This window comes from Panthera uncia (genome assembly GCF_023721935.1).
Source record: "Panthera uncia isolate 11264 chromosome B3 unlocalized genomic scaffold, Puncia_PCG_1.0 HiC_scaffold_1, whole genome shotgun sequence".
In the NCBI taxonomy this organism is placed as follows: Eukaryota; Metazoa; Chordata; class Mammalia; order Carnivora; family Felidae; genus Panthera; species Panthera uncia.
In genome coordinates, this window is record NW_026057582.1 from 10,871,792 (window position 1) to 10,898,748 (window position 26,957).

General features: G+C 53.7%; 1 protein-coding gene across 3 annotated transcripts in view; it reads left to right on the top strand.

Moving 5' to 3' along the window:
* The window catches only part of ITPK1 (inositol-tetrakisphosphate 1-kinase), a 179,563-nt gene that overhangs the window by 93,317 nt on the left and 59,289 nt on the right, over positions 1–26,957 (top strand). For 2 of the 3 annotated variants that reach the window (XM_049612268.1, XM_049612269.1), the window contains exon 3: positions 12,178–12,303. In XM_049612268.1, the coding sequence (XP_049468225.1) occupies positions 12,178–12,303 (126 nt within the window). Of the gene's footprint in view, positions 1–12,177; positions 12,304–20,154; positions 20,491–26,957 lie in introns of those variants that run through there. The other variant, XM_049612270.1, reaches the window with a different exon arrangement.

Here is a 26,957-nt window from a genome sequence, read left to right on the forward strand (position 1 = left end):
AAAAAAAAAAAAAAAAAAAAAAAAAAAAAAAAAAAAAAAAAAAAAAAGAAAAGAAAAGAAAAATACACACACACACACAGGGATTTTTTAAAAATACATATGGGAATTAACATATGAAAATAGTGGAGGCATTTTTGAGTCTGTCAGGGGCCTGGATTCTAGATTTTTCCATCCTGCCTGCTGCCCACGCAGTATGCCACGGTCCGCTCCACAGAAGCTCCCCAGCCAAGTGGGCTGACACTGGCACCTCCACCAGGTAGGAGCAAAGGCACCCATGGCGCGGTGATGACACCTGTGTAACATCCTCACTTTGTGACCCTTTTCACCTGACTCGAGGTGATTTTGCTACCAAGCAGGCTCTGCGTTGTCAGCACAGAGCCCGATGCGGGGCTCGAAGCCAGGAACCAGGAGATCATGACCTGAGCCAGAATCAAGAGTAGGATGACTGAGCCACCCAGGTTACCCCTGATGTTTTCATTTTTTGATTCTTAATGCCCAAAAGCATTTCTTTTCTTTTTTTTTTTTTAATTTTATTTTTTAAAATTTACATCCAAATTAGTTAGCATCTAGTGCAACAATGATTTCAGGAGTAGATTCCTTAGTGCCCCTTACCCATTTAACCCATCCCCCCTCCCACAACCCCTCCTGCAACCTTGTTTGTTCTCCATATTTAAGAGTCTCTTCTGTTTTGTCCCCCTCCCTGTTTTTATATTATTTTTGTTTCCCTTACCTTATGTTCATCTGTTTTGTCTCTTAAAGTTCTCATATGAGTGAAGTCATATAATTTTTGTCTTTCTCTGACTAATTTCACTTAGCATAATACCCTCCAGTTCCATCCACTTAGTTGCAGATGGCAATATTTCATCTTTTTTGATTGGTGAGTAATACTCTATTTTGTGTGTGTGTGTGTGTGTGTGTGTGTGTGTGTGTGTGTATCTATATCTATGTCTATGTCTATATCTATATCTATCTATCTATCTATCTATACACACACATACGTACATACATACATACATACGTGCCACATCTTTTTTATCCATTCATCCATCGATGGACATTTGGGCTCTTTCCATGCTTTGGCTATTGTTGATAGTGCTGCTATAAACATGGGGTGCCTGTGTCCCTTTGAAACAGCACACCTGTATCCCTTGGATAAATGCCTAGTAGTGCAATTGCTGGGTCGTAGGGTAGTTCTATTTTTAGTTTTTTGAGGAACCTCCATACTGTTTTCCAGAGTGGCCGCACCAGCTTGCATTCCCACCAACAATGCAAAAGAGATCCTCTTTCTCCGCATCCTCACCAACATCTGTTGTTGCCTGAGTTGTTAATGTTAGCCATTCTGACAGGGGTGAGGTGGTATCTCATGGTGGTTTTGATTTGTATTTCCCTGACGATGAGTGATGTTGCGCATTTTTTCAAGTGTCGGTTGGCCATGTGGATGTCTTCTTTGGAAAGGTGTCTATTCGTGTCTTCTGCCCATTTCTTCACTGGATTATTTGTTTTTTGGGTGTTGAGTTTGATAAGTTCCTTATAGATTTTGGATACTAACCCTTTATCTGATATGTCATTTGCAAATATCTTCTATTCTGTCGGGTGCCTTTTAGTTTTGCTGATTGTTTCCTTCGCTGTGCAGAAGCGTTTTCTTTTGATGAGGTCCCAGTAGTTCATTTTGGCTTTTGTTTCCCTTGCCTCCGGAGACGTGTTGAGTAAGAAGTTGCTGCAGCCAAGATCAAAGAGGTTTTTGCCTGCTTTCTCCTCAAGGATTTTGATGGCTTCCTGTCTTACATTTCGGTCTTTCATCCATTTTGAGTTTATTTTTGTGTCTGGGGTAAGAAAGTGGTCCAGGTTCATTCTTCTGCACGTCGCTTTCCAGTTTTCCCAGCACTGCTTGCTGAAGAGACTGTCTTTATTCCATTGGATATTCTTTCCTGCTTTGTCAAAGATTAGCTGGCCATACGCTTGTGGGTCCATTTCTGGGTTCTCTGTTCTGTTCCATTGATCTGAGTGTCTGTTCTTGTGCCAGCCCCAAAGTATTTCTTAAATTTTCTCGTGGTTTCTCCAGGTATTTCTGTTTTCAGCTTGTTTTTTTTTTTTATCATTAAATCTTTGCTTGCTTCAATTCTTTGCACTTAGAATTTATTTATGTGGAAGATAGGAGGTGTGCATCTCCATGTATTCTTTTTTCCAGATGGATATTGAATTACCCCAGGACGTTTATTAATAGTCCATCTTTTATCCCCTATTTTCAAATGCCACTATTTTCATATATTAACTCCCACATTTATTTTGCTCTTTTTGGAGCCTTGGGCAAGACCATGTACCTGTCTGTGGTGACCCCAGGCAGACACAGTCCTGCCTCCAGTCCCGGTGGGTGGGAGTGGCCTGCAGACTGTGTCTTAGATCACATTGCAGCCACCGCAGCCCATTGCTGTCACCTTGAGGAAAGATATCTCTCTGGCCACTCCACTTCCTAAGGAAAGCAGAGGGCTTAGGAACATCTGTCCTGGAGCCATAGGGACTGGGGGGAGGGAGGTGGAGACCTGTGTCCCCCACTTGCTTACTGCTTATATAACCTTTGACAGCTGCCTTTGCCTCCTGGAACCTTCCTTGCCGCATCTGCCTGGTGGTGACAGCCACCCCTGCTTCCTAGCGACATTGTGAGGATGAGATGGAATGGGTTGTGAGGTGCTTAGCACAGCGCCTGGGATGTCCTACGGGTCCTGGTGGTGGTGATTATTAGGATTGAGCTGGCAGAGAGGCAAACAAGGCAGGAGAGGCTTAACTTGAACCTAGAGAAAATTCAGCCTCCCGTAAGGAGGAACATCCTAATGACTGACATCTGTGCACTGTGTACAGGTCCGTTCACACAGGGAGCCCGTGCCTGTCTCCTCGTGGCATGCTGGTGATGGTTTTAGGAAGGATATCTCTTTACCTCTTTCCTCACTCTGCAGGTGGGGAAGCACGCTGAGGGAGGTGAGGGAAGAACCCTCCCTGGGCTGGAAACCTTTGCGCCCTTCTGCCTGGGGTGGGTGCGGGATGCCTCTGAGCTTCTGGCGGCTCAGGAAGAGAATTGGCCTGCAGGAAAGCAGGGTGTGCTAAGGACAAGGGGACTCTGGGTTTCCTCCTCTGGACTGGGGACAGGGGATTGAGTGGGGGACCCCCCCCATCCTGACTCTCTCTCTCTCTCTCTCTCTCTCTCTCTCTCTCTGCAGTCAGCCGTTGTTAACATGGCCTTTGACTCTTCTTCCCCTGGGCCCAGATCTGCCAGCCCTTTTCATGCTGTTTTCTTTCTTTTTTGCCAGTCTTGGTTCGAGCTTTTTCCTCAGGACAGGACCAGGCTGGTGCCTGGCACCAAATGGGAGGGTCTCGTTTCCACTGCCCTGACTCCTGCCAGCAGCTACCACTGTGAACCGTAGCGAGTTGGAAGCAGCCTGTTTAGCTGAGCCACAGAGGGTCGAGGGACTCCTTGGGCAGTTTAGGGGACTGTTGGTGGACTTTTCTGGGGTGCTGGAGAGCAGCCACTTCATGGTGTGGGTCCATTCAAGATTTCTCCCTTCCAATCCTAGAGGATTGGACATTGAATCTTTCCCCCTTATAGGATAAATTCCTGTTGTCATATTGCATCCAAATACTGAATTATTACTTAAAAAAAAAAAAAAAAAGCCCAGTCTCAACCTGATAGGTTACCTGTAAGTTATTATTTGCTTTCATTTACTTTTCTCCCCCTTTCCCCTGCCCTTCCACCACTGCTGTTTGAACAAATGAAAAAGAGAAAATTTAGGACTAGGGTGTGCTGTGTTAACAAATAACCCCAAGTCTTAGCAGCCTAAAACAGGGGGGTTGTTATGTCTCACTCATGGGGGGCAGCTGGGGCCTCTGTTCATAATTGCTCAGAGATCAAGGCTCCCCCTTGAACATCGCTATTGCTGTGCCAGCGGGAAAGAGAGGGTACTGGAGGCTCTGGCCCTTGCAGGTAAATGTTCTGCCAGGAGGTGACAGTTCGCCACCTCACAGGTCATTGGCCAGAACAGTCACGTGATTGGGCCCAGTTGCAAGGGAATCAGGAAGTACATCCTGCCCTGTTCCCAGATGGGCTTTAGACCCACAATGACTCCTCTATGCCCAGGATCCTCTCGTGTTCGGGTTTCCTTTCCAGCTTTGTCCACAGCAAGTGTGGGTTCACATGGTTGGGACACACCTTCACACTTGTCTCCCTGAGGCCTTGTCCATCTAGTAATTCTTCAGTGTCTTCTGGTGTGGGGGTGCCTGTTGTTACCTATCCAGTCCCCCGTTTGGGGACATGTATTCTGTGTCCTGTGCCTTTTGTCAGTGTGGCCTCAGCGAATGTTCCTGGGCCAGGAGTGATTTTCCACCTGTTGATTTTTTTCTTAGGCCAGCTTCCCAGGAGTTGGCTTACTGGGTCAAAGGGCATGGGTGTGTTTATCTTTTTAATCTACTCTTGAACCTGGCTCCCTGGCATTGGGTCAGGGCCAGGGTTTTCTTAGCTCCTGAGAACCTGGGGTCAGCCTTGTTCTTAAGGAATCACGCTTGCTGAGTGGGTATAAGCTTTTTGGCTCTTTGAAATAAAGTCAGCTTGCAAATGGCCAGAACTTTGGAACTGTAAGGTACATTTGTCATGGTTCCATTTAGTCAACTTTGGCTCCTCATTCATCTCCTAGGGGAGAAAGGTTATTCACTCTTCTGCCTTAACCAGATCGCTGTTTCTTATTACCCAGTAACTGGAAACCAGTTACTAAGAAACTGGGGAATCGGGTCAGGGAGTGTTGGTGACAGTTCCTCTCCTCCTCCTGGGGCAGGAGCTACTGGGGTGACCAGCCCTATCCTTGACCCTGCCTGCTGGTCTTGGTGGTCAGCCCCACGTGCCCTCCAGCTCCTGACCTCTCTGAGGGCCACTTTGAGCTCCTTTGGGAGTGAGAGCTGCCCTTGCTGGGGAAAAGCCTTCAGTCTTCTCTCCCCGAGAAAAGGCTTGGGGAGTCCCAAACTTGTCTTTTGGGACCAATCCTGCTGAAGAAATGCACGACCCGCGCTGCATCCTCCGAGGCCAGGTTCCCATTTGAAGTCTGACCGTGAGGCACCAGACCCGACTTTTCCTTCCGCGGAGACCTGCCCCCTGCGTGGCGAGGCTTTAAGTGTTGGAGATGGCCGCTCTATCCCAGATGCCCAGACCCATGGAGAGTGCAGAGGAATAAAACAGACTGGCGCCCCCTCGCCTTTCATCCGGGCTGTTTCGTCTGGACCTTGGTTGAGACAAAACTTTTCATCTAGTGACTTCGATCGGAAGTCACTGCTGAAACCATACCACTCTGCAGGGGTGGATTAAGGGAAAACGGGATGGAAGGAAAGCCCCAGGCACCCAGGACACCCTTTGGTTTAGAGGTTAATTGTCTGGCTTTGGCAGGAGAGAGATGCGAGTCTCATGCAGCTATAACCATGACCCCGAGCACGTTACTTGACCTCTCTGTGACTCAGTGTCCTCATCTGTACCTCACGCGGTGGGCTCTTGTTAGCGTAGTATGTGGCCCAAAGTCAGAACTTCGTAAACGTTCATCATCATCAACAATGACAATACATTTTACTGTGGGAGCAAGCACTTTGAAGTCTAATGTGAGTCAGTACAAGTGACCTAGCTTTGCAAAATTCAAATTCTGACTTGTATTTGAGTCCTTCTTGATAGAAAAGTCAGGGAAATTTCCACTGGTCAGCAGTCATGTGAAGAATGAGAATAGGGAAATGTAATAGCTGGTATTTATGGATTGTGCTATCGAGTAGGGAAAACGCACCTCCCGTGTTTCTCGTTTGCTGTCATCACACTTCTTCACAATCAAAACGCTTCTAACACTAGGTGTGCGGGAATGTTTTCCCACACCAAGCAGTGCCATAACCCCCGTTGGGTGTCTTGCAATGTAACCCAGTTCTGATGCCCTCTACCGGGGGGTGGTGTTGGATCCCACAGGCAAAGGGCTCAGTCCCACAAGACTGTCCTTTGGCTCGCACCCTTCAGATGCTACTCTCCAGTCCAGCTTGTCATCCGTGTTCCTGACCAGTCGGCTCTCAGTTGGAAGGACCCCCTTGTCAGGTTTGATTAATTTGATTAATTTGCTAGAGTGGCTCACAGAACTCAGGAACAATTCACTTCCTGTTTGCTGGGTTTATTATAAAGGGATATGACGAAGGACCTACTTGAGCATCCAGGTGGAAGAGACGTGCAGGGCAAGGTGTGTGGGGAAGGATGTGAATTCTCCCTGTCCTCTCTGAGCCCCTTAGCACCTCCTTGTGTTCACCGACGCTCCTCGAGCCCCGTACCTTTGGGCTTTTTATGGAGTGTTCATCATGTTGGCATGATCGATCATCAGGTCAGTTTTCAGCCCCTCTCCTCTTGCTGGAGGACAGGAGATGGGGCTGAAAGTTCCAGACTTCTCATCATGGCTTGGTCTTTCTGGTGACCAGCCCTCATCTGGAGGCCCCCAAGCTGTGCGTCATTAGAACAAAAGACCGTGCTAACACCCAGGGAGTCCCACGGGGTTGTTTCACCACCGTGCTGTTGGCTGGGAATGGTTAAGAGTCTGTGTGCGCTGTGAGTCCTTGGTGTGTTATTCAATCCCTGTGCCTATAGTGGGTCCCCATCTCAGGCTGTTGCAAGAACTATATGATAAGCTATACGTGTAAAGTGCTTAGAACAGGGCCCAGCTCAGAGCAAGTGGGCGAGAGCTGCGTCCTGGCCACAGGACAATGGGTCTTTGCACCGTGAAGCTGAGGTTCCGGGAGGAAGGTCCTTAAGCCTGTCCGACTCCCACGTGGGCTGCACTTGCAGCCCGTCTGACCATTCAGAGAGGCGTAGATTGTTTTCAGCAGCCCAGGCTTCTGAGGTCATAGGACACCCTGCATCTTGTATCCAGAGAGGATGAGCGGCCCCAGCATGGGTTGGGAGCCAGTTTTCCCCGGGTCCCCAGCCTCCCTGATGAGCCCCAGAGATGGTTTTACATTTTTGTTATATCTGGCTGCTTATTGATCCTGTCAGGGAAGCACGTGTGGAAGTTTAGGTGAGAAGGAAGAGCTGGAGCTCCCTGCCCTGTTCTCATCTTGGGGGGCCCTTCTCCTCACTCCACACACACACTGTCCTTGGGGACTATATTCGGGGAGGCAAACTTTCAGCCTACAACCTACAGATTTTGCCTTAACACACTCGAGATTTATTAGGTGTTCACCCCACAGCACAACTGTGGTCGTGGGAGGTGCCTGGCTCCCTAGGATCCCCTGTTTCCAGCCTGCAGATGCAGCATGAGAGAGGGGTGGTCATGGGCCACCCCTGCCAGAGTGGCATTCAGGGGTCAGTGCCGTAGGACAAGCTCCTTCTGCTGAGGGTAGCCTGTGGCACGTGATGCATTTGGACTTGACAAGTGTCAGTAGGCCTGCGTTACACCTGTCTTCCTCCAGCCACCTCTGGAGGTCCCGTTTTGCTCTCTCCCTCCTCCTCCAGGAGGCCATTTGTAACCCCCTGAGGAGGAGAGCGTCACCCTGCTTCACGGGATGCCCCTTCCGGTAGGCCTGCATCGTTCACTGTGTTCTTCAGAACTTCTGGTTGTGTTTAGCACACGTTAGCAAGCTCTTCCCTGGGGATGCCAGGCCCAGCCCTGGTGTTTGGGGATCTCAGGATCTGGTGGACGAGGCAGGATTAGAGGAAGGACTTTATTTTATTTTCTTTTAATATTTTTTAATGTTTGTTTATCTTTGAGAGAGAGAGAGTGAGACAGAGTATGAGCGGGGGAGGGCCAGAGAGAGGGAGACACAGAATCCGAAGCAGGCTCCAGGCTCTGAGCCGTCGGCACAGAGCCCGACGCGGGGCTCGAACTCACGGACCTCGAATTCATGGACTGCGAGGTCATGACCTGAGCTGAAGTCGGACGCCCAACTGACTGAGCCACCCAGGCACCCTAGGAAGGACTTTATATTTAGAAGTTAGGTAGCAGTCCCTGAAGGATACGCAGGGGGTCCCAGGGATATGGGTGAGACCAGGGAGCCATTAAGTCTTCCTGTTTGGGGTAGAACGAGTTGAGAAGTCTGGCAAAGGATTGAGCTTTGGAGCTGGGACTTGTCACTGTGGGGACAAGGGGACGTGGGGCCAGGGGATATTCTGGGCAGAGGGGCGGCTCAGACACAGGAGCTCGTCTCCCATGTGGGGCCTGGAGTGACATGTAGCTGTATAGCTTGAGCCACCTTCCACAGTGAGCTGGGACACTCACTGGGTTACTGACAGCCTTGAGAGGGGAGCACAGGGACTCTGCATCTAGTGCCCAGGAGGTGCCCAGGGGATACTTGTCAAATGAGTAGGCAGAGGCGGGTGCTTAGTTGTCTAAGCACCCAGAGCAGTATTAATGCACCTGCTGGACATCTACCCTGTGCCCCATCCATAAACGGGATGTTCTAATCCCAAAATAGCCCAGTAAGGTAACATCCTCATTTTGTGGAAACTGAGGTGCAGAGCAGTCAAACCCCCTGCCCAGCCCAGGAGCAGCTGAGCTGTGATGGGGTTTCCAGGCTTCTGCCATGCACATCTTCCTCCCAGACCGGGTGGTGGGAGACGTGGGGATAGTCAGAGTCTAGCTCACCTTGGATCCTAGGCTGGGCATGATTGGGTTGCTTGCTTCGGGAGTCAGAGGTAACTTTCTGGCCATTGGGGTTTGCAGGCCTTTGTCCCAACTGCTCCCGGCGCCCCCTGCCCCCCATCTCCAGTCAGCCTCCTGCCTACGTAGCTGAGGGAAACAGTGGGTCCTTGTTTCATCCGAATCCTGAGCTCTGAGCTCTGTGCAGAACAGCGTCCGGCATTGGCCTCACAGGATGGCGTGACTTGGAAGCATGGCACCCACAGACCTCCTCTGGCCACAGCGGGCAGCCCTTTCATTGAAACATCCTTGTTCCTGGCTGAGGGACAGATCAGACCCTTTCCGCAGAAGAGAACAAGTTCCTGGGAAAGTTCCCTTTTCTGGAGGCAGAGTGTGGTCAGAAAAACAAAATGACAGTTGAACGAGTTCCCTTCTGCCTGAGTCCCCCCTCCCCACCCCATCTTGAGAAATGAAACCTGGCCCACCAGGGTCCCCTCTTCTGCCGTGTCCTGGCTTCTTGGGAGCCAGCCCCTCTCCCAGCATGACCCTGCCTGAGTGCCCACCTCCTCCTTCCCAGCCAGCAGTGAGAGACCAGAGTCCCCTCGAGGCATTTGTAGGAGGATAGACCCCTTAGGGCGATCATGGCTTATCTGGCTACTTGAGGAGAAGATGTGCTGGGGAACCTTCTGGAACCAGTGACAGCTCCACTCAGGCCTCAGCAGAGATGCTGCCGTGAGAGAGACGGCCGAGCCAGGACCAGACCAGGCCTGATGTGTGTCCCAAGTTGCCGTTCTCGTGAAAGGGTTTTACTGGCATAAAAATGCTTGGAAAATATACAAAGGAAGGTGGCTGGCTTCCAGAACTCAACTGTTTACCTTCAGTGGAACGGCCGGGAACGTGGAGAGCTTGTTTTCCAAACAGCCCATGCCTGTCAGGTCTGCAGGCTGCAGGCTGATGTCAGGCAGGGACGAGCCAGGGGTATCTCCCTTGTCCACCTCCTTCCCCAAAACCACAGGGACACATTTGTGTCCCCTCATACTGCACAGGAGACCTGGAAGCTTCTCTTTGGAGGAGTGGGGATGGAGCTTCCGATAACCCAGCATCTCCCGTGTGACCCAGTTCTCTTCTATTTCTAGCTGCCTTGGTCTGAAAATATCGGTCTCCTGTTTGTGGCACCTGTCATGGTGGAGCCACGGGTTACGGCAAAAATGGGTTGGGACCTATGGCATCTCTTGCGAATTTGCTGTTCTTTGCCCAGGTTAGCACCTCCCACCGGCTTTGGTCTCTTCCTTCAAGTTCTGTTTCTCGTTTTTTGGTTTCCTGGGAAGTGGAGTTGGATGGGAATGTAATACCGAATCCACAGACAGAACCAGAAGGGTCCTTGCAAGTTCCTCTGTTTGTCGAAGGGGAAACTGAGGCCCGGGGGGATGATGAGCCGGGCTCGTGCATGGGTCCAGGACACTGGGCAGCTCGGCTGCAGGCTGAGCCCACAGGGGCTACTGTTTGGCCTCCATCCAGGCCCCAGCTGGGCCTCTTCCCAGTCGCATTGCCTTGCCTGGCCACTTAGTGGGTGCCTTGGGCTCTTGGTGTCCTGGTCTGTGATGGTGACAATGTCACCATTAGCTCTGGGGCTTGATGTGAGGATAGCAAGTGCTGCTTCCCTTCCCACCCAGGAGCCCTAGAAGGGAAGGTCGGCTTCTCAGCTAGTCTGACTTTTTGTTCTGTATACAGGCTAGTCACCATGGGGTGGGAAGAGTCTCTTTCAGTATTATTGTGAGATCCATGGGATTAAAAAAAAATGTTCATTTATTTTTGAGGGAGAGAAAGAGGGAGAACACATGCAGGGGAGGGGCAGAGAGAGAGAGAGAGAGAGAGAGAGAGAGAGAGAATCCCAAGCAGGCTCCACACTGTCAGCGCAGATCCCGATGTGGGGCTCGGTCTGACTAGCCGTGGGATCATGACTTGAGCTGAAATCAAGAGTTGGACACTTAACCAACTGAGCCAGCCGGGTGCCCTGGGAGGTTTTTTTTTTTTTTTTTTTTTTAAATAGGAGAAGTCCCTTAACATCTTTTCTGGCAGATATTAAAAACAACAACAACAAGGAGTTAAGGATACCATGAGGAAAGAGCTGGTACTTTCTGAAGGTTTAATTAGATAAGAGTTTAAATAAGAGAGGATGACAGGTGTGGGCTGGGTCAAAGCAGCCAGCAGGATGTGGTGAGGCACCCCAAGAGTGGCAAGCTGTCACCACCCCAGGCCGGAGGGGACAAGGGGAGGGAAGGTGGTGTACGGGGGCCCAGAGGCAGCGGAACAGACAGCCAGACTTTTCCCTCTCCCTTCTCACGTGCCTCCAGTTGGCCACTCGGCCAGAGGACAGGGCCGCTAGGTGGTTGTGGCACTAGAGGACAGCCTCCCAAGGCTCACGGAGGGTCAGGGATGGGGCCGGGGGCACTGAGTGACAAGCCCAGCCTCGCATGTGCCTGTGAGCACCACCACTTTCCCGCTGGCAGATCCTAGTGAGGTTTCCAAAGTCCATATTCCCCACTCTCCTCATTTGTAAAATCACCTCTTATCCCCATGGTTGGAGCATGAAAACGTAGTTTTTATCACCCAGAGTGAACGTGTGCAGCCGTCACTGCGATTTCTCTACTCGCAACTTTCAAACAGTCAGCCTTGACTCCTGGAGGGAGCCCCACTTGTGCGGGGATGGGTGTAGGGGTGGGGCCGGTGGCTTTCTCTGGCCTCTCCTGAGGCCATCCAGGGGGTCAGCCAGGTGCCGGGCTGGCGCCGCTGCCTCCGAGGGACCGGCCTTGCAGGTGGCGGTGGCCGTGTGCCGGGCGGCAGACATCTGGCAGGTCAGGAAGCGCGGGGTCAGGCCGTCCTGGCTGTTGGCAGGTGCTCCTGTCTTGGGGTCAGGTGATGCCGACTGTCTGTCAGCTGGGCGGCTCTGGCTCCCTGGGGGTGTGATCTTCCTAACCCCGAATTCTTGAAAACATAAACACAGCCCCCAGTGGAGCGGGGCCAGCTGCGCCTCACGGGCTCCAGGCAGCCCCGCACTCCCTCACCGTGTCTGTGATGAGCCCTGATTTCTGTGTGAAGTGCAAGCTGCCGGCCTGTGAAAGCAGCGCCTCTTTGGTTCGTGAAGATCACAGCTTTGCTGAGACTGTAGTTTCGTGGGAAGCGTGTCTCCTTAGATCTCAGTTTAGACCCGGCTGTGTGGCTTCAGAGCCCTCGTTTCCCTACCTGAAAAATCCAGGTCATGGACCAGATGGGACACGTTCAGTATACGTTTTCTCTATAAAACGATTTCGTAGTGATGCCTGCTTAACCAGTAGATGCCTCGATTTCATGTGTGTGTCTTCTATAAACGGGGTAGCATGGGGCTCGGGCCCTGCCCTGGAGGAGTCTGGGATCTTCGTGGGTGTGTGCTCTCTGTCCCGTCCGTGTTTCCCCAGTGCGTCAGGGACAGGCGGAGGGGTGGGGAGTACGGTGGGGACAGTTGGCCCAGGTGCTGACGTTCTTCTTTTTCTCGGTGTCCTTCTGTCTCCCCTGGCAGCTGAACCTTAGCCGGCCAATTGAGGAACAAGGCCCCCTGGACGTCATCATCCACAAGCTGACGGATGTCATCCTTGAAGCCGACCAGAATGACAGCCAGTCCCTGGAGCTGGTACACAGGTTCCAGGTGAGCAGGGATGGTGAGGAGGGAAGGCCTGAGAAGGGCTCTGTGCATCTCTAAAGCCATAGCAGCTGTCTTGCTGAGTAGTCCGTGGTAATGGTTCTGTTGCTGCCCCAGCACATGGCCTGGGGTCAGGTGCTTCCCTGCCAGGGCCTCCGTCTCTTTGGGTGTAAAATGGGGTCCATCCAGGGCATGGTTGGCACCCCCTCTGCTCTCTACCTGTGTAGATCAGGGCACTGTGGAGTCCAGATGTGACCCCCACACCCTCAGCACATACAGTCACAGTCAGTGGTTCTGAGTTGGCATGAGGGGTGGGACCCTCTTGCCAGGCTTTGAGAAAGGGAATCCTAGGGGCCTTTGAAGTAGAACACCCTTGGGGCGCCTGGGTGGCTCAGTCAGTTAAGCATTTGATTCTTGGTTTCTGCTCAGGTCATGATCTCATAGTTGTGAGATTGAGCCCTGCATCAGGCTCTGAACTTACAGTGCAGAGCCTGTTTGGGATTTTCTCTCTCCCTGTGTCTCTCTGCCCGCCCCCCCTCAAAATAAGTAAATAAATAAACTTAAAAAAAATAACAACAGCCTCACTAGCTCCCCGAGTCCTGCCTTGGTGGGAAGCTCCCTCGCTGTGCCGACTGCTTTGACCCCTGCGTGCCTGTCTCTGAGCGTGGACTGGATCCTCTTGGCTGGTCCCTCCTCCCGGTCCCATTTCCTCCCACAGCCTCCCAGATCTTGACCCCGTGATGACCCACCCGCCACCTCGGGAGGTGCTGCCTTTGCCCCCGCTGACTTGCCCTGGGTTTTCTCTGTCGTGGACAAGACCGTGATTCATTCCTCTGGAAAGCAGCTCGAGGGTTACGAAAAACAAAGTCATATTATCAGTGAAAATGCAGCCAGAATGGAGGGCCTCCCTAGCGGGAGGGGATGCTTGAGCGAGCACTTGTCAGCGTGTGATAATTGGAGATGTGACGTCCTGTCTTTCTCTGTCAGGACAAAGGGGACTCTCCTTAGTCTCCTCACCACACGGTAGCCCTCCTGCTGACAGCATTTTCTTTCCTCCATGTGTCCAGGGCCCTACTTGCCTCCCTGTGACTCTCACCCCCTCCTTGGCCAGCTTGGCCACAGATCCCCACATCCTGTGTGCAAGCAGCCCAGAAGCAGGTGTGGCCTGCCGGTGGCCCCCATCCCGGGGGGAGGGGGTGCTGCCCCCATGTCGTGTCCTTCAGGGCCTTTGCCTTGCCGACCACCTGAAGTCCCTCTCGCTTTCATAGGGCTGGAGGCCGTGGGAAAGGCGCATTTGGGCTCCTCCGTGACCTTGCTGAGACTCTGTGTTCTTATCTATACAATGGTATTAGGATCAGGAAAACTTTGTATGATGTTGGCTGGAGTACCTGACACTGCTCGGGCCCCAGCAGGTGCTTAGTAGAAGGTCAACTGCCACTTTGATGACGTGACTTCCCTGAGCCTTGGTTTCCTCTTCTGTAAAATGGGGATGCTGCTAGTTCCTGCTCCTTAGGATGGACAGGTTGCTGTGAGAAGTAAACGTCCGTGTGCATAAAGGAGCTGCTTCTGCCTCTCGGACTTGAGTACGGCCACCACTGTTACATTCCTGCTGTCCTCCTAGATCAAGGGTGTAGCCCCCAACCTGCCTCAGTGCCCTGACCAACCTCCCATGGGGGGATCCCCATCCCTCACTCCCCATAAACACATGCACAGCCCACAATCCCGGGCAGGGGATGGCTAAACCATGAAGGAGAACTGGGTCCCCTGTGTTGTGTTCTTGGTAGAAGAGAAAGTTCCGCAGGGCTGGGGGAGGGGGTGGGATGTGGGGACGTGTGGCTTCGAGGTTTCAGCCACCGGGTGCATTTCCCAGGGAAGTCTTGACTGGGTTCCCTGGAGCCTGTCCCAGTCAGGGCACACACGCTCGGCCAGCCCTCAGATGACTGAGGTGACCTCAGTATAACCTTCCAGCCTTGGTATTTTTGGGATAAATTTTCACTGTGCTCTGTGCTCGAGCATGAAGCCGGATATCTGATAAGGCCAGGACGTTTCCTCCTTTGTGAAGAGAACAATCCTTTAGGGAAAAGGGTGACAGGCTGGGCTTTCCAGAGGCCCCAGGAAGAGAGGGGACAGGCGGGGGCCGGTGAAGAGAAGGACCAAGGGACGCCGGGTGAGGGCCAGGGGAGAGGCCCGGTCGGCTACACTCCAGCCTCCCTCCTGCCATCAAGTCACTGTCAGCGCTGACCTGGTCACCCGCTTCTGCTATAGGATTCAGAGCCAGACCCGATAAACTGGCGCTTGACCTTGGTCACGTCCCTTGTTTTCAGATTCTTGTTTTAATATATATGCTGGACTTTAACAAGGAGATGTTGGCTTGGGTGGGTAAGGACCATAGGGTCAATAGCGGGGAAGCAGAACCCAGGGCTTGGGTTTGCAAAGCTGGCCTTTCTGCAGTTTGTCGTGAATAAGAAAACAGAGTATAATGGTTTGCCCCAGAAGGGGCTTGTCTTGAAGGGCCTTCTCCAGATGCAGTACTTGAGTGCAGGAGAAGTGAGTCAAGGAAGAGGAGCGTCTGAGGTGTTCTGACCAGCCCTATGGCATTCTGCTCCCGGGAGGCTGCCATGAGGCCTTTAGCCTGAGATAGAAAGGCATTCTCAGAGCCGAGAGGTTATGCTTTTTTCCTGGCTGCCTTTGAGGACAGGTTGGAGGGTGTGGGCCTGGGGTTCACTGCAGATCACTAAAGCTAGGTTGCCATAGAAACTACTACTTAAGTCTTTTTTTTTTTTCTTTTTCTTTTTAATATTGGCCCCAAGAGAGCTTTGCTTGGAGAATTATCAGGATGATTCAGTTGTTTTTCTGCACCAGGGTTCATGTGGAGCCAGCAGCCTGGTGCTGCTGTCTCTCTGCCCGAGATTCATGTATCAGTGCAAGACCTTGAGGGCCCTGCCCATTTTGGCAAGTGGGGCTGCGGTGGTGGGAGGGTCCCTGTCCCCATGCTCAGGGGAGCCCTGGCCTCTGAAGCTAATTCCTCAGGGATGCTTGGAGAACCTTCTTCTCACTGTGGCATCCAGGGCAACCTGGCAAGACAGGGGCTGGGGGCAGACCTTCTGCTGCCCCTTCCAGCCCCAGAATTGCCCAGAAGGGTTACAGTGATTGTGTTCTGTGGGGCATGTGGAGCTTTCTAGGAGGATCATCCTGGGGCTTTCCCTGAATGAGCTTGGAAAAACGAGGTTTGAGTTTAAACTGACACCTCTTCTCCTGTCTTGATTAGGCTGGGAGATTGTGAAGTGTTCCACAGATAGTCCCGGAACCCCTAGTCTGAATACCGGAGCTGTTCTTTGCGCGACACGCTGTTTGCCGAGCACCTTCCACGCGAGGCCGAGCCCCGCGGGGAGACCGAGCAGGAACCCAGGAGCTGTCCTCACAGCTGCCAGAGTGATGAGTTAGGGCAAAGCCAGATCTGATCACCTCCTGGTGTCTAACCACGTACCGTCTCTCTGCAGCCATAACAAAGACTTCCGTTTTTAACAAGGCCCACGAGGCCTGTGTGATCCGGCCGTTGCCTCTCTCCACATCTTCATCTTGTCCCACCTGCCCCTCAAGCTCTGAGTTCTTGGCCACCTCAGTGCCTTTGCACAAGCTGTTCTTGTGCTTGAAATTCCTTCTTCGCTCTCAGCTCAGGTGCCCCTTCCTTAGGGATACCTCCCTGATTATCTCACCAAGGACATATCTGCCATCCCAGGCCCTCGTAGTTTTATGCTTTTCCTTCCCTCACTTTGGAATCACATCATGCTTTATCAGTCCCTACTGTCTGTCTGTCCCTCTGGGGGTTGTTAGTTGCGGGGGCGGGGATTGCATCTGCTCTGAGCTCACCGGCTATCCTCACTGCCTCCCATGGTGCCTGCTACGTAGGAATTGTGCCCGTGTGTTTGTGCAGTGAAGGAGCTTTGTGGTGCTGGCTTTGCGGTGCTGGCTTCGTGCAGGGCATCCTGGTGGGTCAGAGAAAGGAGCAAATGGCTCCAGGGGACAGCTGGGAACGGGACACAGGGAGGGCTCATGAGGCAGATCGTGCTGCCTGGTGGGTGCGCCTGGGGAAGCCTTGGGGTGTGGGGAGCTGCAGGAGGAACAGGCTGGGGAGCTTTGACTTTATCCTGCAGGCCGGGGGTTAGAGTGAGAAGATCAGATTTCACTGGAATGAGAGAGGGCCTGCTTAGGAGGGGGAAATTGCCAAGGCAAGATGAACTCTGAGTAGTGAGGACACCATAGTCTTTGGAGCCTGGCAGTTTCTGCAGTGAAGAGAGAGCTCATCATGCCCCTGGGGGCTCAGCACTGCCCCGTCCTCATCCCAGGGCCCCTGTGATCCTCTGAGCGCCCCTACCACAGGCCCACGACAGGCCCATGAGGGGCAATGCCCCACTCCCCTCTCAGGTCCCCGGCAGCCCTTTGATTGTATGAAATGGATCTGGGAAGGGAGCTCTTTCCTCACCTCCTGGTTGCAGGCAGAGAAGGCACGCTTTGCACAGTTGGTTTTTTTAAATGATTGTTTTACCTGAAAGGAACCAGCTTTTTGAATCAACTCTCAGTAGCTCGGCTCCCCACCCCCCACCCCTCATCTTGAAAAACCGGTTTATTGAGATAGAACTCACACGCCATTCCATTCACTCACTTAAAGTGTATCATCGATGGGTTTTAGTGTATTCATAGATCTGTGCAGTCCATTTTAGGACATTTTCCTCACCCTGGAAAGAAACCCCAAATCTTTAACCGTCACCTCCCCTCCCGGCCCTGAGTAGCCACCACTTTCTGTCTTTGTAGATTTCCCTATTCTGGACTTTTCATAGGAACGGAGTCACAGAGCACTGGACCGCATGTGACTGCTTCTTTCATTTAGCGTAACGTTTTCCAGGTTCATCCCTGTCGTGGTGCGAAATGGTGCTTCCTTCCTTTTGACGGCTGGAAGCTTCCATTTGGATACACCACGTCGTGTATCCAGGTATCAGGTGACGGGTTTCCATCTTCTGGCTGTTAAGAATACCACTTGTAAGCTTGTATGTACACGTTCTCATTCCTTCTGGTAATATACGCCCAGGAGGGGGATTGCTGGGCCACGTGGCAACTGTTTACTCGATCCGGGAGCCACCAGACTGTTTTTCCTAGAGCCGCACTGTTTCACATGCCCACCAGCAGCGCAGAAGGGTTTTGCTTTCTCCACATCCTCACCAGCACTTACCCAGCTCTGACTTTAGCCATCCTAGCGGGGGTGAAGTGGTTTTGATTTAAATTTGACTTAAATATCTTGTGGTTTTGATTTAAATCTCCCTGATGATGGCCGATGCTGTCAGGCATCTTTCCGTGTGCTCGTTGGTCATTTGTATACCTTTCCTGGAGCCCTTTGTACACTTCGTGCATAGATGTCTGGAGCCCACAGATTTGCCTTTTTCTTCCTCTGGCCTGTTATTATCCCCCAGAGCAGAACGGTTTGGAACACCGGCACGGGAGTCCGTTGCCTGGGTCCAGAGCTCTCCCCACCGCTTCCTGCTGGTTGGCCTTGGGAATGTCTTTTAAGTTCCCCTGTGCTTCAGTTCCCTTATCTGTAAAATAGGGGCAGTCCTAGTCCCTGCCTCCCGGGGCTGCGGGAGGACCGAGTGTGTTGACCGTGGCCAGCGCTCAGAGCACTGGCCACGTGGGCTTGACGGCCTCGGAGGCCAGGCAGGGGCCTCTGCTGGGGCCCATGTGTGGCCTGCCGCTGCCTCCCAGTCTAGCTTCAGAGTCCGGTTTCCTCGGACATTGGAGGAGATGGCTTCCAAGGCCATTCCTGCTCCGGTCTGTCCAGACAGGCTCGGCCGCACCGCAGTGACAGGCGGGTCCTGCAACTCAGCGCAGGCTTGTTCCTACCCTGGGGCCCACGTCGTCAGAGGGCAGGCTGAGCTCTGCACGCCTGAGAGCTGGGGTGACAGAGCGGCAGCAGACCGGTCCTCACGGCACAAGGAAGAGAAATCCGCGAAGCGTGCTCTGGCTCATAGTTTCTGCCCCAGGGTGATGCGTGCCGTGGCCTCATTGATTCTCGTGGCCGTGACTGACCACAGGGAGTCAGGCACTTATGATCCGCTTGCGGGCCAGGGGGCCGTCTGCGGTGACAGTAATCCAGCAGCCCCACCGTGCGCTTTCCTTCTGAGGCTTAAACGTGGCAGTTGCTGTGAGGCTTGAGCAACTGACAGGCACAGTGCCCTTGGAGCGGCGCCTGCTCCGAGCGTGTGCACGCGTGTACACGTGGTCCCCCGCTCTTCCTTACCAGTGGTGCCTGGGGCGTCATGACAGGTGTAGCACTGAGTGACCCTTCCATCATGCCAGCCTATTATTATTGTTATTATTATTATTATTATTGCCACCACAACCACCACCATATGGACAGTAGCTACGCGTCACAGCTGACCTAGGAGTTCTCAGTCACGATTGTAGTCAGTGAGGCAGCGATTATGAAAATGTCCCCAGATTGGAGGTGTTCTCTGTGAAATGAGCACTGACTTCAACTAAAGGCAGGGCCCGGTGGTGGTCGGGGGACATGCCCGGCTCCGCCCCTCCCCAGTCGCCCCACCTGCCGTCCAGGGAACGTGCTGGGATGGCACCGTAGGATGGGGACATTGAAAGCTGCGGCGGCCATCTCCAAAGGTGGCTGCCGTGAGCAGCGGTGATCACCTCCAAGACCAGAGCTCCGCGCGGCCCCCGACCCCTAGGGCTCAGAAATGATTTCCCAGCCGCGCTGGATCAAACCCTTCCAACCTCAGATGTTTACTGGGTGGGCCGCCAGCCTGGGGCTCTGTGCCGCAAGCTGGAGGGATGGAGGGGAAGCAGAAGAAACCAGATTCTGTTGTTCCAGGCCTTCTAACCTGATTAGGGAGATGATACCTAAACCTGACGTAAATTAAGCGAGTTTCTGTCAGTTTGGAAGCAGCGCTTAGTGGCCTGTGGCCTCCTGGCTGGTGGTGTCAGAATCGGAACCCTGGGCGCCAGCAAAGGATCTGGGCGGCCACCGTGGAGCCCTGCGAGAGGCTACCGCTTCCCGAGCAGGTCCCAGCTGGCCTTCGGTGCCCGGGGCGCTCCACATCTCTTATCTCACTTTGTGCTTCTGTCAGTGCCTGGGAGAATGGAGTTACTTCCCCGTTTTCCAGGTAAGGATACAGGCCCGAGGAAGTTAAGGTACTCGCCCGGGGTTGCTTAGTCCAAACACGACGGAGCCAGGATCATAGCTCATGCTCTTTCAGATAGGCCTCAGAATGGCTTTGGGGTGTGAGGGCCAGTGATGCAGGGGCACCTGAAGGAAGAGGTCACCACCGTCTGGGATTGCCTCCGACCCAGCTGGTGCTGCATGGTGATAAACGTTAACCAGCAGATGCCAGGGGAGGCAGAACTGGGCATAGTTGGTGACCCTGGCCTCAGAGGACAGATCCTGTCCTGAGGTGGCCATGAAGTCAGTCTCGTCATGACTCCTGCCCTGGGTTACAAGGCCACCCTCCCCACCCCCCGCCATGGTGGAGATGGCCACACAATCTGCCCATTGTGCGCCCAGATCAGGCGGTGACGGTGAATCATTCTTTCTCCCCAGGGGAGGCTGGTGCCATTTAGTGCCATTAGCTGTGTGCAAGGCCTTTCCTGTGTGGAGAGGAAGACCGGTCCCCCAGGCAGACCCACGACTTTATGACCCTGTTACCAGCCCCAAGCAGAGCAGGACTTTGTACAGCACCAGGCGGTACAGTGGGAGGGGCCGGCTGCCCTGGGAGCCTGAGCTCTGACCCAGCACACTGGCCATGTGTGTGTGTGGGAGGGGTGGGGGGGGACAGGGGAGGGAGGCAGTCAGGGTTTGAGGTGCATTGGGTTTCAGAAATCCTAACGTTTATTAATAATAAATTTTTCCAGGGTTGACGAAGGAACTTTTATGCACGTAGTTTCAGGGTTCCTTAGCCTCGGCACTGTTGACTCGTTAGGCTGGATGATTCTGTACTGTGGGGCCATCCTGTGCACCGCGGGGTGTCCAGCAGCATCCCTGGGCCCCACCCACTAAGTGCCAGGAGCGCCACCCTCAATTGTGACAGCCAAAACTGTCTCCGGACACTGCTGCGTGTCTCCTGGGGGCAGGCTCGCCCCCAGGTCGAGACCCCTGCCTTTCTGGGAGCTCAGCAGCTGTGAGAGCTCCGGTGGGTAAGTGAAGCCCTTCTGATTTAAAAGCGTGGATACTGAGCCCTCATTGGATACAGTATCTGAGTTTTGGAGATTGGGCTCTTCAGGCCAGGAGGTCTGGAGTCTTCGTGGATTCTTCCTTTGGTAACACCTGTAGCAGAAAGCTCGCCTTCTTCCATCCTCCTCCTGGCCTGTTTTGGGGCCATGACTTCCTGACTTGGCTTTCACGTTCCCCGTATGCTCTTAGGGTTAGGGTTAGAGTTAGGGTTAGGGTATGCTGTACGCTCACAGTTAAGCCATTGTGGTTTCCTTCACCTTTGGTAAATCACAAAGCTTCTCACCAGCCAAGCCGGCCTCTGCTGACCTCAGTCCTCCGAGGCATGAGGACCCTCCTTCTCTGAGCCCCTCCCTGCACAGCTCATGCTGGTGGGGTCCATGCCCACTGTCTCAGGCCTCCCACCGCCCACACCCACTTGCTTCTAGCCCCTGACCCGGCCTGCGCCTCTCAGCCTGTTCATTGATCTCTAAGATCAGTCATTGAAGATCTGTTAATGTCATTCATTCAACGAGTCTTAGTTGAGCACTTCCTGTGTGCCAGAAATCCTCAAAGAAGTTGCAGGTACAGTGATCAATAAGACAGATGAGGTGGACTGGTCCCCTGCCCCCACAGAGGTGTATCTGTGTGTGTGTATGCAGGGTGTGGGGAAGGAGAATGCAAACAAAACACAAGCAAATAGGAAAAAGGAACACAATCTCCAATTATGGGAAGTTCTAGGAAGAAGGAAACTCAAGGCTTGTCTAACAGGGAAGTTCTTGCCACTTCATCCTGCCGCCTCTCTGAGGAGTTGACAACTGGGACTGAGGTCGAAATTTAAGGCCTTTTGACTGAGGGGTGATCGTGGAGCAGGCCGGGGGGGGCGCGTCTACCAGGCTCTTTGGCAGGACAGGCACAGAGGACACTGAATAAGCCGGTGAGGCTGAAGCACTTGCCCAGGGGAAGAGCATACAAAGTGAGCATACCCAATGCCTGCTGGTTAGAGCAGGGCCGAAAAGGACACTGGGAAGTCAGTGGTCTGCGGCCCCATGGTCACTGCCACGGGGTGTGGTGTGGCAGCAGTGGCTCCCTGTCGTGTGCGGCTGGGGCCTGTACTGGAGGCGGGGAGGCTGGGGCGGCTGAGCACAGAGGTGGGGGCCCAGGCACCTCTGGCTAGAGTGGCCCTTGGCCTTCCCAGAGTTCAGCAGCGTGCTGCAAAGCCTGCACTGGTTCCACACGACTCCTCTACCCCCACCGACAGCAGTGTGGGCACCCCGAGTTCTGTGACTAACGCTGGCAACCCCCCAGCAAAGCGCAGGGGAGTCTGTGGGCATCGGGGAGGCCTTGGCTTGTTCTGGGAACTGAGAGTTCAGCTCTGGCTGCAGGGCTGGGGGAGGGTGGGCGTGTAGGGCAGGCCAAGCAGCCCTGTGGCCTGGATCCTGGGAAGTGGCCCGAGGGCAGGGTGGCTCCATAGCCTCACCTGAGCATTGTGGGGACGGGCATGGGGAGCAGGTGGGCATGTGGGCCTGCGTGTGTGGAGGGGGCGCACAGGGCTTAAGACAGGTGCTTGAGGAGTGCGGCAGCTGCTGCGTGACCCGGGACCGGGCAGCCCCTTCTGGTCCTCACTTTGCTCAGCTGCCAGCTCTGACCGTGGGGGTCAGGTGACTGCTGGGACCCCCCTGTGGCCCCCACAGCGATCCCTTAATGGAAATGCTAGTCTCTCCTGGTTTAGCGTCAGCCTGGGAGGGGTGCCTTCTGACCAGCACGCAGCCCTGCAGGCCCCTTTCCCAGGTCCGTAGGCGCTGTGACAGAACATGTGACATTCGTCAGGGTGAACAGCCTGGCCAGGCACTGTGCCAGCCTCTGCTGACGGAAGATGGAGAACGTGTATAAGTTTGGTGCTGAAGTCTGGGGATAGAAAGGGAGGGATTGTTTTCCATGGGGGCCTGGGAACGGCGGGGAGAAGGCATTTGCTGTCTCAAATAATAGCCTTCTGTTTACTTCCAGCCCTTTCTTCCTCAGCATTTGGGGTGATGTTTTGGCGGGAGCTAATTTCTCCATAGGCTTTTCTGTCAGCACTGCGAACAACAGTTTCTCACCCATGGGGACCACACTGTCGTGCTCACGCTGCTCGCCAGGTGGCCGAGTGAGGCACATGACATTAGATTGTCTGGGAAGATGACCCAGATGGACAGACAGTCGTGGGGGACATCTGGCTTTGGGGGACACGTGACTTGGAGGCCAAAGGCGGGGACACCGAGGCTAGCGTGCAGAGCCCCACGCCCAGGAGAACCCGTGGTCTGTGGGGCGCTCGGGCCCTCTCACAGCACCTCCCCTCCCCTCATCTGGAAAGGGTCTGATGTCCCATCAGCGGTATGAGTCTGTACAGCTCACTGTGGGGACAGGGTCCTGGCTGCTCCGACCTCTCCTTGTCCCTCCTGAACCCCTTGTGCTGTGACCATTCTGTTCGTCAGCAGGGACGGGTGCGGGGGTGGTCCTTGCTGGCCCTCTGCTCCATGGGAGCTTTGTCTGCCCCTCCCGAATGCCCCAGTGTTTCTCCCACCTCGTGCCCAGCCTGGGCCAGTGAACCTTTCCAGTCATCTCATGGACTGTGATTCTGGTGGATTCCTTAGGTGTGGCTCTCAGTGGTCCTGACCGTCTCCTCCCACCTCTGCTGCCCAGTCGGCCCCTTCCCATCTTAGGCGCAGCCACAGTCGGCTCCCCAACAGCCTTGAACCTTTTCAGGGGCTCCCGTGTGTCTGAACAAAGATGGTCTTCCCTTCCCCACACAAAGCCATTGTTCTGACACTAGATCTTGGAAATGACTTCACATCAGCCCTTCAGGCTGCCTCGTTCTGTTTCATGGCTGCATGGTATTGCTTTAAATCCTTTTCTTAACCAGCTCCCCACTGATGTTTCAGGAACAAGCCATAGTAATGAAATAATCTGTATGCGAATCTGCGTGCACACGTGGGGAGTTCCGTGGGATGAATACCTGGGAATGGAAATGCCAAGGTTGTGTGTTCTTAATTTCGGCTGGTGCCCAGTGTCTTCCCATAAGGTTGTACCAGTTTACATTCCCACCAACCTAGAGCTGGTCTGTGTCCCCCCCCCCCCCCCCCCACTTTTGGAAATGCTTCTCATTGGTTTAATTTGGCATAGAGTTCTGGAATATCAGGGGGTGCCAGACCCTCACCGTACCCCCATCCCGTTGTGTTTGCCACTGGCACTCAGGGCCCTGGCAAGGGCAGTGTCTGTGCCAGGTTCACGCAGCCTGTCTGGACCTTGACCCCAGGCCACCTCGCTTCTGTCTGGTGCTCCTGTGTTCATACCTCGCCTTTCTCTCCAGAACTCCCTGTGCTGTGAGGGCCTGAACACCCCAGCCCGAGCTCACGGGTTTAAATTACGGGTCTGGAGAGCAAGTATGCTGAGGGGCAGAGGGCATCATTTTCCTCTCACCGGCTCTGTCAAATCATGCCAGAGGTCAGGCAGTAGCTCCGTCCTTCCTGCACGGCTGAGTCTGGCACACATGTCCCTAATGCCGGCTGTGTTGGACATACTGCTCAGGCCCATCCCTTCCAAGTTCGGCCCCTGGGCCTCACGTGCCGATAGACTGGTCACTGCAAAACTCAAAGCTGTCCCCGCCACTCCCCGGCACAGGACCCTGTTGCTTTAGGATCACATCCAGACTCCCTGGCTGGTGTATCTCCAGCTGTCTGTCCTGCTTTCTGCCTTACGTAACCTCCCCTTTGAGACCTATGTCTGCCCAGCCATGCCGGCCTCCCTCACCCCGTGCCTCTGCGTTTGCTGTCCCCTCTGCCTGGAATGCCTTTTCTCCTTGTGGCCCATGCCGGTGACCCTTATGCCTCCAGCAGCACTGGCCTCCGGAAACCCTGTCTATTCCCTCCACCCCCCTCCCCCCACGGCCAGATGAGTGCCGTGACCCGCATCCCTGCATATTCCCATATGGCAGTGCTTCCCTACTCTGTCCTCACCAGTCACCTTTACATCTCTCCACACTTAGGGGAGCCCCCAGTGAGGGTGGGCGGAATGCGACTGTCCTGTAGCTGCAGAGGTGCCCCCCACCCCGATGTGCGCATGTGCGCACACACACACACACACTCTCTCTCTCTCTCTCTCTCTCTCTCCCCCCCCTCAGGAGCTCCGTCTCTTCCTGGCCTCGTGTTCTCTGGGAGGCCTCAGGCTGAGGTCTCAGACACTGGCGAGCTCCCCAGAATACAAATGAGGGCGATTAAGACCAAGGTGTCTCTGGGCGTGGAAGGCCAGCTCTCCCCAGGGAGCCATTTTAGAAAAGTCAGAGACGTAGCGGGTGAGGAGGTGCCCTCTACATACCAGGGCTGGGTCTGTAAGGAATGGAGGGTTATCTTAGTCACTGCACAGAAAGGCAGTCCCGGTACGTGTGGTCTCACTCAAGCTAGCGAACTGATGTCTGTCCCTGATGTGGAGCCATTGGCTATCCGCCATTCGTGTTCCTGTCCTTCCCTCTACTGTTGTGGGAATGTGTGTCACTGTCCTAACAAGACTAGGTTCTGTGTAGTTCTTACACTGTGTACTTGCTTGAGGGCAGCAGGCCCTGGGCTCCAGGACCCAAAGAGCTTTTTTTGTTCACTTATCACTTCAAAGTATCAAAGAATCCTAGGACTGGAAAGTCAGAAAGGATATAAATGCATCATTGCAACCTACTGGTTTTTAGATGGGAGAACTAAGATACAAGTGACTTAGGTGGCTTTCAGAAGTATGCATAAAGTTAATGGCAGTCTTAGGACTTGAAGCCGATTTCTTTTTTTTTTATTTAAAAAAACATTTTTTTTTAACGTTTATTTTATTTTTGAGACAGAGAGAGACAGAGCATGAACGGGGGAGGGTCAGAGATAGTGGGAGACACAGAATCTGAAACAGGCTCCAGGCTCCGAGCAGTCAGCACAGAGCCCGACGCGGGGCTCGAACCCACATACCGCGAGATCGTGACCTGAGCCGAAGTCGGACGCTTAACTGACTGAGCCACCCAGGCGCCCTGAAGCCAATTTCTTAATTCTGCCTCTACCTTAATTTTCACAGTGTCTTAGGGTCCTTTGTGTTGGAATCGGGATCACCCAGGTGCAGCTGGGCTGAAAGAGATGGTCAGCCAGTGACTGGAAGTTAAAAAAGCCTCGATTGATGGTCAGGGACTGTTACATGGTGTGTGTACTGCACAGCTCAGTGGTAGACTGCGAATGGCACCATGTGTGGCAGGACTTGGCAGTTCTGTCCCTGGTATGGACCAGGTGCTGCCACAACCTTCTCTTGGCCTCTGGGAGCCTACTCCCAAGGTTCAGCTGCATGAATCTCCAGCCCCAGCCCCATGCCAGCCCTGGCTACCTCTACCTCTTCAGACCCCTGGCTTGTGATTCTTGAACAGCCGTGGGTGCTTTGGTCTGGCTAGGGCCGTGGTTGGCTGCCTGGCACAGTCTGATGCATCCAGGCACTTGGGTCTAGCGTGGATTCCTCAGGACTGTCTGTGGTATGTGATTTTCTGTAAGGTGTAATGAACAGGCATGTATTCCGGGTGGTGCCGGGAAGGCTTAGCCTGGGGGACATTTGACCCTGGCTTCAGATGATTTCACGTCCATGAACAGCGGTTGATTTCATGGCTTCAGTAGTCTGTGCAGAGGATTCGTTAGCTGTCCTCCCCAGAAAGCTTTGCTCAGCACGGCTCATGACCTCATCCTCCTGTGGAGCTAGTCTCCCGGGAATGGGGTTCACTTTCTGCAGAAGCGTACTGTGCCTTTGATGGTGTGATTGCTCATGACACCGTTGTATCTGTTTGTCCTCCCTCCGGGGGTCCCCCGCCTTCACCGCAGGCATCCTGTGCGTCTGGAGACGCACGTGCTGGCCCTGAGAATTCTGCACGTGTCCTTCCCTTGGTGCTGCATGGATCTTCATCCCAGAGGCCTTTGTGGACTCCGGCATCTGGCCCGATCATTTGCTTATTCTCCTGAGAGGTGGCTGTCTTGTGGCTGTTGTTAGTTTGTCTTGATCCGGGCTCAGGAATAGAAGCAGAGACTCTGGCCCAACGTGTTGGCTCCTTGGGGCCTTTGGGAGCAGAGTGAACCAGGGTGGCCCTGGGGTGCCAGGAGGAGGAGATGGGGTTGTGGGCTCATCTCTGCTGCTTCGCTGTGTGCCCTCGGGCTTGTTTCTACTTCCTTTCACCTTTCTGGAAAGACGGGCTAAGGGGCCCTTAGGTCTTGCGAGGTCTGACCATCTGTGACTCTTCCTCTGGCAAAGGAACTTGCAGACTCTATTGCCATTTTTTCTCGGGTGCTTTACCTTGTCCTCGCACCAGAGGCCACGTGCTTGATCTCACAGGCTGTGCCACCAGGCTCACAGCCGAGGCTTGGGTTGACAGCACACGAGAAAGATGTACTTTTCTTTTTTTAACATAAATTTTATAAGA